This window comes from Gnatocerus cornutus, chromosome 3, assembly GCF_029298725.1.
Source record: "Gnatocerus cornutus isolate USDA-ARS CGAHR chromosome 3, icGnaCorn1.1, whole genome shotgun sequence".
Lineage (NCBI taxonomy): Eukaryota > Metazoa > Arthropoda > Insecta > Coleoptera > Tenebrionidae > Gnatocerus > Gnatocerus cornutus.
The window spans coordinates 11,047,661-11,060,269 of record NC_142235.1 but is presented as its reverse complement, the minus strand read 5'-3'; the positions used below and the strand labels follow the sequence as shown (position 1 = coordinate 11,060,269).

At 34.3% G+C, this 12,609-nt stretch overlaps 1 protein-coding gene across 1 annotated transcript; it reads left to right on the top strand.

Annotated features, from left to right (window-relative positions):
* The first annotated feature begins 637 nt into the window (after nucleotides 1–637).
* Nucleotides 638–9,659, top strand: LOC148176859 (uncharacterized). Its single transcript, XM_088032344.1, is given in 6 exon segments — nucleotides 638–755; nucleotides 4,568–4,724; nucleotides 4,799–4,930; nucleotides 5,070–5,156; nucleotides 5,270–7,526; nucleotides 7,529–9,659. Coding segments are annotated over 5 exon segments (4,650 nt in total). The 5' UTR covers nucleotides 638–755; nucleotides 4,568–4,586; the 3' UTR covers nucleotides 9,565–9,659.
* The last annotated feature ends 2,950 nt before the right edge of the window (nucleotides 9,660–12,609 follow it).

The window sequence follows — 12,609 nt, the reverse complement described above, 5'->3', positions numbered from 1 at the left end:
AAAAAGAAAGAAGATGTTAGGACTATTGTATTCAAATGGCAGCCGAAACATAAACGCTGTGAAGAGACAAGAAAAGACAGGAAAGCTAAAACGGGATACCAAATCCAACGTGAAATTCAGGTAGAAGGTTATGGCACCTCTATGTATAAGCTAAAATTGTAAGGCGGTAAACGTGGTTGATTCGCGGCCACAATAAAAAAAATTAACGCGAATACAATAACTTGAAAGATGAACAGTAATCAAAACAAACAAAATGCTACGAACGGTACGATACTGACAAAAATAATGTTTCAGTTTTAGGTTGTTAACTCTGATGTTCAAGTCGTGATGTTAAATACCCAAGCATTCGAAGAGGTTCCGAAAGTAAATATTTGTGTATTATGCACCTCGTCGCCCCCAAATTCTGAAACGCTACAAATTGTGAACAAAATAGTTATTTAAACGGGATAATATTTTTATTAAAAGAGTAGGTCGTAAAAGGCTATGATTTTCTATTTCACGCTTGTATAAAATAGTGAGATAAGGTTAGTACCGAGATATATATCTTATCGTCGCTCATAATACGAAGGCGTCCGAACGATTTGTCGGTCGGATTTGTCGTGTTTATTTTAGATAAAGTTGTGGAAAAACCGTCAAATTCAAGGCGTTGGCAATTTTCACTTGAATTACTTTTCGCCATTGAAGTTGCTATTAAAAATTCTACGTTTGTGCTCAATAATAGTTATTTATTGAAAGTGTGTGATTCCTGTAAAAAAGTAAGTAATTGGTAAAACCTGTAAAAGGTGCGGTAGTTCGGTTGTGTTGTGAAAACGTTGGTCGAGTTATATTGACACAACCAAAGCCCGATGGCAGAACCGAAAATTAAACAAGGGACTATAAAATCTTGGATAAAGCTTAATTTTGAACTATATAAGGTTTGCTAACACTAGTCTCCCGGCCCAAAATTGCTATTAATTATGAAGCTATAAAAATATTTTTTTGTACATGAACAGGAAACGGGGAGCTACAAACTGATGTGATCAGTTTTACTCTTGTGTTAACTATATGAAAATTAAACGCAAAAACCTACGTTTTTCAAGAATCAAAATAAAGAAAATGGTGGAAAACGGAACCTCTCTTGTTTCATTTTTTGTCAAAAGAATGAAAAATCATATTAAAATGTGAATTAAAATATCGTAATCGTGTCAAACTGCTTTTATAAAGTATTTTTTTATACATTTAGATAAAAAATTTAATATTTAAAATCTAATGTTTAATTGTACAGGCTGAACCCAAATAAAGTACTTCAAAGAGAATTTGAGGTCTAAAACCTAGCCGTTTTTGAGAAAAAGTGAATAAAATGTCAACGTTTATCTAAATCAAAAAATTGTAAATAAAAATGTTGATAAATATTGTATTTATCTGAGATTCCGTCAGTTTCACAATCATACTCGCCATAGACAAACAAACATAAGTTTTTATTATACCTGAATCATAATCCTAAATTAAAACACACAAAAACGTGCAAAAAAGGGTCTTTAAAACACTAAGGCTGGATTTTTCCATTTTTAGTTAACTTACAGTTTTAATTAACTAATAGTTAACTACCATATAAGTGTTTTTCCATCGTCCTAAACTAATAGTTCTGAGTTAACTCACAATTTAATTTGACTAGTACATGAAGTTCGAGTTAACTTGTAGTTTAACGTTAATCTACAGAATTAAGAATTTACAAATTTTACTACATGTGTCACAATAGATAATTGATATTATGATCTGTTAGAACAACGAGTTTGAAAATTGAATGAATTTTGAAAAATGGGAGGCAAACAAATTTTTCCAATGCTTTCGCTTGTCGGCTACATAGAGGATCCGGCCCCAAAATTGTCTTTAATTTTAAAGATCAAATTTTAAAAATCTGCATACGCTCATAGTTGACAAAGCTCTAGAAACTGACGCAAAAATTTGGTGTTTTTTTTATCTCCGATAGTTGTGGCGTCGCGACGCCCAAAAAATACTCCCCTATAACTTTTTAAGATTTTTGAGTTTTTGCAAAAATACTTGCGAATTCAAATGGGCTTCATAAATTCACTACGTCGAAGGCAATAAAAAAAGGTACTGAGGCCTTGGCTTCTCTTAGATCTTAATTTATACATTTATACAGAAACCAAAAACAATATTTTTCATTCAATGTGCAAACTATCACAAATATTTTAGATATTGTTGCTCGCTGGCCAGGATCTTATGATGCGCATATTTTTTGTTATTTTTTACTGATGCGTAGGTTTGCAGCTGGTAATTATAAAAATTGTGTTCTTTTGGGAAATGGCGGTTATCTTGTGAAGTCCTACTTGTTTACGCTAAACTTGAAATATGGCAGTAAATTTATACAACGAATCACAGATCAAAACAAAAAATGTTGTAAAGAAATCTTATGGAGTTTTGAAAAAAGTCAAAAATTAGCCAAGAATAACTAGAAACCGTCATTTAAATTTTGACAACATAACAATTTTTTGGTTAACTGTCAGTTTACTAACCCTAAGCTGAAATATTGTAAAAAAACACTTAAATTTTTACTTAGAAGTTAACTTGTAGCTATTTTTAACTGTTAGTTGTGTAACTCTAAGTTAACTTAAAGATGGAAAAACCCACCCTAAAGCTTTAAAGTTGTTTAGGTAACAAGAAATAGAAATGTCAGGACCAATTTTTATTTATAATGTAAATAAAAATGAAAATTACAATTACTATTGTTCGAAATTTCAAAACCCGCCGCTTTAAGCTGGTTACTGTTGTTTGTTGCTTCTAATTCATAACTAATAGAAGCTTTTTCATTTTCATTCTTCTGTTGGACGTCCATAGCTCTTGATGAAGTTGATTTAGCAACCGATGTGTTCAGAACACCAGCAATGCGTTTGGAAACAACTATTTTGTTTGAAGTTTCAATTTAGCCACTAGCCACACTCGAAGATTTCCATCTCACCTGACGTTTCAACTCATCGATGCTCATACCACTGTTTGCCATAATCGTATGAAGTTCGTCGTAAAGCAGACCAGTATTTCTCAGCCTCGGGTAGATTCAGAATTAATCGCAGTTTTGCATGTTCTGCTAGCCTTTTAATCTTCACTCATTTTCTGAACGGATTTTTACAAACGTGAAAAAATGTGCGTAACAATGTAAACAAACAATTGCTAACCGTTTCTACGAAAACGATTCACAAACAACCTTTGATAATTTTATTGTGTAAATTCACATTTTTTCAATGCTCCTAAAATGCTCCAATAATAAAAAATAGCGTATAACACTTGTTTATAAGCGCCTTTAAAACACGACGTCGTGCGTGTTTTAAAAGCTTGCTTATAAACTTGTACCGTATGAGCAACAAAATTTTAGATAAAGGCGGGCCGTGAAAAACAAATGAATTTGTCATCGATTGTCTAAACTAAGCCGTCAAAATTTGACAGTTCCCGGCATGGCATCTTTGGATGGCGATTATTTTATTATGAAAAGGATTGGTGTGCAGTTATTTGAAGAAATTAGGAGCGTGCATCGTAGGAATGGTTCTGGCAGAACAAGAAGTTTAAAGCGCCGAAGATATCAAACATTCAAGCACATATGAATGGATATGGCAACAAAAGCCGACATACGTTTCCAAAACAAAAGTTTGCAGACAGCCACCCTTTATCTAAAGTTTTTTTGCTCATATGGTATTATAATATACTATTTATAGTGCTTAAATTGTTTAAATTTGGATTATGTAGAGTTTGGATTTTCTTTTATTCTTTCTTCAAAAGTGTTGTGATAAAAAATCTAATGTTTGCAAGGAAAACTGCTTTTACGTTTGATGACTGATAATATTGTGGATTGTCGACCGAGATGGAAAAGCCACTGTATAAAGCAATCGAGACAGACAAGCTCTTTTGATTGTCTTGTTTATTTTAAACAAATGAATTTTCAGCAATACCTAATTTTTGAAGCGTGGTTTACCTTTAAAACCAGAAATAAGTAAGGGCAAGCTTAATCGTTTTTATGTTCATTTTGTTAAACTAATTTAAATAACAACAACAAAGCAAAGTAATAAAAAAAATTAATATACTAGGTGTTTTTGAAATACACTACCAAAAATTAATCATCCAAAGCAAGAATTGAAATTCTATAGGTCAAATAAAGTTGGGATGTTTGATTGTGCACCCACTAAGTACTGTGCAAGAAATAAACTTTTTGATTGTTAAAAAAAAGAAAAATTGTGGAGGTGTTTAGTTATTACATTGGACTCTTCAAGTATTATTTGAACATTTATACAAGTTACTTTTTGCTTAATCACATTTTCTAGGAAACTGAATAAAAGATATAATCTTATAAACCGTCCATTTATGACAAATAAAACACATAGAAAAAAATCGTGTTTTCAGTAAAAATGTCCATAATCATTTATGCTATTTGCAGGTAAAAAAATGCCACTTAAGCTTCTGTTTTGAGAGAACTAATCCCTGCCATAAAATGTGCAATTCTAAAGAAATAACAAAATAGAACTTTTGTATTAAGGTAAAGACCAGTTCTACCGAAAAATTCAATACCATTTTTTTGCAGCAATTTCAAGTTGCCAAACATGGAGGACGACGAAGATAAAATTAATAGACAACTGCAAGAACGGATTAAGCAATTAGAAGAGCAATTAAAGAAGTCGGAGTTGCTTTTATTACAATCTCAAAACCAGCCGACCTCCACCTCAAAATCTGAAAGAGTGGTAAGTTGGCGTTTTGCCCAGTTACAATTTATCTTCTAAATAGAAACATAACTAATTTTAAACAAATATAACAGAAGAGAAGTGAAACCACAACACAAACAACGAACTCACAACAATCGAGAGAAGAAAGTCCGAACGTCCATAATGAGCTGCAACCACAGCTATCGACTTCTGCTACAAATAAAATTACACAGTCTACCAAAAATGTGAGTTATCTTCATGCATATTTTACATTTATTTCAAAACTTTTAAAAATAACATTTTATTGTTATAATACGATTATTGAACTACGAAATTTAATAAATATTTTTTGAGAACTTAAAAATATATTTTTTTCATCATTAGGTCGTCACGTTTATTAAGAGTCAAAAATCTTGTTCACCACAGATGACCGTTCTTTCAGAAAAGAATTTCTCACTCTCTAAAGAAAAGGTAAGTTTTAGCACAGTACGAACCTCTAAATCACTTTCTAAACTGTTTTTACATTTTAAAACCCTTTCAAAGCAAAAATTCGGAAAAATTCAAATTTTTGTTATTTCTTTTAGTTTCGAACCTTTAAGAAACGATCTGGGACGATAGATTCCGGAAAGGAGTTTGAAAAGCAAATGTGTGGGTTATACGCCTTAAAATTAAGTACCAACAGTGATGTTGAAAACTTTGAGATGACTTCGAACAACGAAAACTGTGGGGATTTTGATGATATAGAAATGAAAGTTTTCTTTAAAAACGGAATAAAACGCAGGTTTCTGATTCAACTAAAACACAAAGATAACATTCAAGTTTTGAAAAAGGAACAGTTTGAGAGAAAAAAAGATTTTTCCGCTCAGAAATACTTTGACTCTATTGACTCTATTTCTAAAAATGGCGATAAAGGTGACGGAGACGTCTTCATTCTCTACACCAACAACAAAGTGGACATTGAAAGTGGCACTGTTTTGTCAAACGAAGTTGAAGTGGGACGATGCGAATTAGCTGATGAAAATATTTTATTAAATGTGTCAAAACGGTCAGAGAATACAGTTCTAGAAATGAAAAACGCAGATTTTCGGTTTTATCTTTTGTCACAACAATTTAACTTAAGAACCGTTGAAAATAAATTGAAAGAGATGTTGAGCCGTTTTGTTAAATGCGAGATATACGCTGAGTTAACTCACTATTTAAATAAGTGGTGGGCTCAAAATTACATTTTGACCAAAGAGGATTTTGTTGCCAAATTGAGCGAACTCGCCTTTTCGCCCTACATCATTTGCCTGTCACAAGAAAGCGCCAATGAAAAGACCGAAAACCTGAAGAACGGAATCATGCAGTTTGAAATGACTATTGTAAAGAATAATGTCGTCCAACTTCCATGGCAAGTGGAGGAAAATGAAAACTTTGCAAAGTATACAAACAAGTTTGCTTTGTCTCAAAACGATAAGTCTACGCCATCAAAAGTGTCATGGTTTCTTGAGAAGACACCACTCATAATTAAAGTGAACGAAGAAAATGTGAAAATGGTTAAATCCGTATTGACACTTTTGAAACCACAACTGCAGGGAAAGAAACTTCTTCTAGTTGGAGATCTGACAAGTGGAGATTTTAAGGAATGGGACGTCTTTGAAACTTTAGACGATTTAAGTAGAAAATCTGTACCTGAAGATATCCGCTCTCAGATTATGGAACGTTTTAAGGTTTCGTTCCAAGGAAGACCCGAAATTTCTTTGCAGGAAGTGGTCAACATTGATCAAGAAGTGGCTCGACTCATTAAAACACAAGAACTGTTTGAAATGTCTCAAAACCAATCTTATCTCATAGGCAAAAAACAAAAAAATATTCCTGAATTTCACATTCCGAGAAATGTTTACTTTACTCGAACAAAAAAGGTTTTGCGGGAAGAAAATATTTTTGATAATCTTGACAATACTTTGAATGTTTTCTGCGCACCACCTGGCATGGGGAAGTCAAGAATGATGCACGTTTTGAATAACAACTGTCCCCCAGATTCTTGGGCTTTTTATATTGGTTTAATAAACTGTAATTATCTTTTTGCAAAATATTCGGGATCAGAAACAGATAATCAAGCTGAAATAGAAAAACTTTTGACGGAACTTCTGATGATTGGTGAAACTAGAGAAAACAGCTTCACTAAACAAATTAAAGAAGTTTTACTCAAGCAAAATAAAGTTCAAATATTTTTGGATGGTTTGGACGAAGTTGACAGTAAACATCTCGATCTGGTACTGAAATGCCTTCAACATATGAACAAAAAAGGTCGACCCGTTTGGATTTCATCGCGAGAAAATTTACGCGGAAAACTTAAAGAAACTCTGAAAGTCGAACCCATGGAAATTCAAGAACTAAATGAAGAACAACAAGAAAATTACTTACATGAAAGACTACATAAACGATATACTAAGGAACAAATTGAAACGATTCTCAGCGCCGTTTTCAAAAGTGTGGACGTCAACAACAGTCGTCAGTTGATTGGAATTCCACTGCAGTTGCACATTATAACTGAAATATTTCTGCATAATAAGAATGCGTTCGAAGAAGTGCAAAAGCAGAATATGTTTGTTTTGACAAAAATGTACAAGTTGTTTTTCGAAAGTAAAGATCAAATTAAACACGAAAAGCTTGGCATTGACAATAATTTGAAAACACAGCTTGGAATACGTTTTGAAATTGAGTTGGAACAGTACGAAATTCCAGGATTAATATCATGTTTCAATGATGAAGATACTAAAAAACTACTTATTGACAAAACCAAGAGTGAAGCGTTTTTGAGGGAGATTAAAGCACAAGGAGACAAAAACGGGATAATAAAAATGTTAATCAAAACGGTAACTCAGTATTTGAACATCAAACTTTTGCCGAATATTTCGCTTGTGTTTGGTTGAAGAAAAACAGAGAGAAGCTTGTGCTTTTAAAAGACACGTTTTTTACACCAAGATACGACAACTTGAGAAAAATTTTCGACATCATGATGGCTGAAAATAATCTTTTGCATTTGGCTGTTATTTACCAAAATCTAAACGAAGTTGAAAAACTTGCCCATACAAATTTTGACGAGAAAGATGAAGGTGGTCGACTAGCTATTCATTTAGCTTGCACATATGGCAATTTCCTCCAATTATCGTTTACGATATTATTTTTTTCTGAACTAAACCTTGTGGAAGGTGAAACAACTGTTTATATAAAAATAGTTGATGCATTAGCAGAAAATCTTAAAGATGTGCATCAACGAGACCTTTTATTTCACTTTGATTGTTTGGAGTATTCACTTTATCGAGGTAGTTTATATCCGATGGAAAAACTTGTTGAAATGGATTTATTGACAATTAAAAATATAGAAAAAAGTATTTCTTTACATGGTTTTCGCATAATATTTTTTTCAATTTATTTAGCGATGTTGGGTTATTGCAACTTATGGATGAAAATGTTGCAACAAAACTCACAACTGCCATTTCAAAAGGTGCAATTTAACTTCCAGAACGTCTGTCTATTGCACATGGCCATTAAAGGTTGCAACAAAGATGTTGGTACTGAAGACAGAAAACAAAATATCAAAATAGTTGAAAGTATATTAGACAAAATAAAAGGCAGAAACATAAACAACATGTATGTCGAAGAATATGGTGTCAAGTATAATCCTTTAGATTATGCTTCTTATGAAGGACGCTATGACATATTTGACACATTGATTCAAAATGGGGCAAAATGCAGTGATGGAAATACAATATTACATCATTTAGTTAGGAAGCAAAAAGTTGACAAAAACGTGATAAAAATGGTACAAAATTATGGAATCGACATCGGGGCTCAAAATTTTAAAGGTCAAACAGCCCTTCATCTGGCACTCAAAGAAGGGTCTGTTGACAATGCTCGAATTTTGTTCGAAAACGGAGCGGATGTGACAAGTAAAGATGACGACGACAACACACCATTGCATTATCTAATGCAAAGCTGGGAAGAGAACACTGAAAAATTAGAATTATTGATAACCAAAGAAGTCAACGTCAGCGCGCCAAATAAAGAAGGTAAAACTGCACTTCATCGTGCCAGTGAAAGAGGCTTTCATGACAATGACAACACACTATTGCACTATCTAATGCAAAAATACCACGAAGATTCGAAAATGTTACAATTATTGATATCGAAAGGAGTCAACATTTCCGCACAAAATAAAGAAGGGAAAACTGCACTTCATCTTGCGAGCCAAAAAGGTTTTCTTGAAAGTGCTAAAATTTTGATGAAAAACGGTGCAGATGTAATGAGTTTAGACAACACCAAATGTACTGTTCTACATTACTTAATGCAAGCTGAAAACCAAAGTTTTGAATTAGCAAAATTTTTAATAGACAATGGTCTCCAACTAAATATTGCTAACAAAGGTGGTCTAACTCCACTACATTATGCTTGCATAAATTGTCGTGTTAAAAATGTACAATTTCTGTGCAATCAGAGCGCTGATTTTACAGTCGGTACAAATGACGGAGACACACCGTTGCACTTTGCTGCAATATCCCAAAATGAGAATCTTGAAGTCATTGACTTCATACTGAAACAGAATATAAACATCAATATTCGGAATAAATTTGGTCAGACTCCATTACATTTCGCTTGCAAAGACGGTTGTTTTAAGAATGTGCAACATCTGCATCGCCACAACGCTGCCTTTGCAATCACCGATGACAATGGAAATACACCGTTGCACTTTGCCGCATTGTCTACAAATGAGAAAGTTGCAGTGATAGATCTTATACTAAAACAGGATATAAACATTAACACAAACTTCGTTACATTTCGCCTGTATGTACGGTTGTTTTATGAATGTGCAACACCTGCATCGCCACAACGCTGACTTCACAATCACTGATCAAGACGGATTAACTTCATTGCACTTGGCAGCATTCTCAAAAACTGAGAATATTGAAATGATGGACTTCTTACTGAAACAAGGTATAAACATCAACGCGCGTGCTAAACATGGCAGCACTCCAATTAACATAGCTTGTCAACATGGATGCTTTAAGAATGTTGAATATCTCCATCACGAAAACGCTGACCTGACAGTTGCCGATGCTGATGGGGACACTCCATTGCATAATGCAGCACAACCAAATGATGGAAATTTTAAGATAATTGATTTTTTGTTGCAAAAGGGTTTAGATCTGGACGCTCGCAATAAGAACGGACAAACACCTCTACTTGCTGCTGGTAAAAACGGTTGTTTAAAAAATGTGAATTATTTGTGTCAAAAAGGCGCGGATTTAACAGCTAAAGATCATGAGCAGAAGAACATAATAGACTACATACACAGTTTGAGCGATTCCGATGACAAATGCACTTTGCTAAGTTACTTCAGAAATAAGGTCATGGAAATCTAGGTAAATGTCAAGACACTCACGCAACATCAGCCGTTCTGAGAAAGCTACTTTACCGTTGATAGGTATGAAACATGAATAAATATATAATAAATTATATTAATTGAGTATTTTTTTTTAGGCGTTCCAGAAGGTAGTAAACTCTAATTGCATGTTTTTGGTTTCATTACAACCTTGGTAAGTAAAAGTAATTTAGTTTTTAATGTAATGTCACATTTTATTTTTAGTTGCAGGTCTCATAGTTTTATCTAACTATTAGTAATTTGATGTTATTTTTTTTTGTTATTCTGTAGTTTGTTGTAAGATACTCTTGAAAATGTAAATTAGACAAAAATATGCTGTATCTTTCTGAAATCTTTGAGTTATGTTAGAACCTCAAGGATTCAACAAATATGACACAACGCCACTAAGAACCCATCGGACCAGACTGGACCCTGTAAACTTTGCTAACAATCATTTTTTTTGTTCAAGTCATTATACAGGGTGATGAAGAAAAGACGCCCATGGGTGGAAGTACCATGTCTTTTTCACTTAAATCATCTCAGGAATCAAAGCAAAATTAACCTAATCCTATTCTTTTTTACAATATAAATAATAATAAAATTTTACATTCGGCAGTCGCTGTCACAGCAACTAATACTAAGAGCTTTACAATGTTGCAACATTGAAACATTTTCTACAAAGCCAAGAAATGGGACTTTTAAATCTTGATTTAAAGCACTTGTGACGCAATCTTAGGTCTAGCGCGCGTTTTGAGTACCGGCTCGGCCAACCCTGACGGGTGGCGGGGGTTCAAGAAACACAAACTGGAAGGGCGCCACTGGTTTTCGGTTCCAAAACTTAGCGCCATTAGGCTCGTTAAAAACCCGAAAACTTACCTTGTTAGTGTATAGAGGGTTGAAAGGAGGGACGGCAGTAATCCAGAATTACAAAAAAAATTTATATAATATCGGTAGAAGTTAAAACAAAAAAAAAACAAATATGAATGGTTACAGCAATAAACAGGATACTCTAGAAACAATTAATTATCAACAAAAATATAAAATATTCAAATCCACGCAGTTCGACCGGTTAGCGCTACGCGACAAATTCCGCTCTTCGATTGCTCGGCGCAATCACCTACCGTCTAGACGCACTTCGCGAAAATCGCAGCTGCAAATTTCGGCCTCCGCTCGCGCCCGCGACAAACAAGTGACAAACCGGCAAATCGTTCATAACTAACCCAAATTTGAATATTTGTACGGTATTATTGTCTGAAGGACTTGAAACAAAGAAAAATTAAACCTAATATCTGAAGGACTTAACTCAAAAAAAAAGGTTGAAACTAATGTCTGAAGGACTTACAACGTAACCAAATGGGATGGTACAAAAACTGGTCTTATCTTAGTTAATCTCGCTGGGACGTCTTCTGGCGGATGCGTCCGGCTGGTTCTACTCCTTGCCTTTCCGAAGTGACTGAACCCACGGACAACTCCTGGAATCGGTGGAGCCGAGATGGAAAAAGATAAGACGGAGACGAGAGAGACGAGTGTGAGAGAGGCCTGTAATTACAGAACTTACTTCTGGGTCCAAAAAAAACACGACTGTAACCCCATCATTGATTAGAACACGTGGACAGGAAGGAAAAACCAAAACCGGCACAAAAATATAGAATTACGTAGAGTTTTAGGTGGACGATCACAGAGTGCTTACAATGGGGATGATTTTTGCCTTTGGATGGTGGGCGGCCTCAAAAATTTACTGCTTTGAGGTGGTTCCGGAACACTCAAAATCCGACCGAAGTCGAGGGCACTTCTCTGGCCAAAACTAGGGTATTCTGATGTTAAATCCGACTGGCGTCGTTTGCCATAAAAGGTCTTTACCAACACACGATTACCACTTTTGAGGCTTTTCTACAGCGTTTCCTTAGATATGTTCCTTTCAGTACGACCACCAAAACGGAAAAGAAAGAAGACCAAGGTAAAACCTCTCACTCACGATACTCCAGAAAAAGTATTGACGATGGTTACAAAAACTCTCCACGTCCGCGCCGAGAGATCTGCATTATATTTGTCGCCTAAAAATTTCCCTTCTGTTCTTCCTTCTAAATTTGACTGTTACAACAACAGTTTTGTAGATTTCGAGCGATTCTTTGCGAATTCAAACCAGAATTTTGATGATTTCGTGCAAATTTCTGCTGTTTTCTTCCAATTCATTAGTTGAGTTTTGATAAAAAATGATGGTTTTGTAGATTTCGAGCTCTTCTTTGCGAATTCAGGCCAGAAAACATCGAAAATCGGCGAGAAATCGTCGTTTTGCATCGAAATAAGTAGATTTCTCTAAGAATTTTAATGATTTCGTGCAGATTTCTGCTGTTTTCCTGCAATTCAGCCATCGAATCTTGAAAAAAAGTGATAGTTTTGTAGATTTCAAGCCTTTCTTTGCGAATTCAAAGCAGTAAACATCGAAAATCAGCGAGAAATCGTCGTTTTGCATCGACGGATTTCTCTAAAAATTTTAATGATTTCGTGAAAATTTTAGAA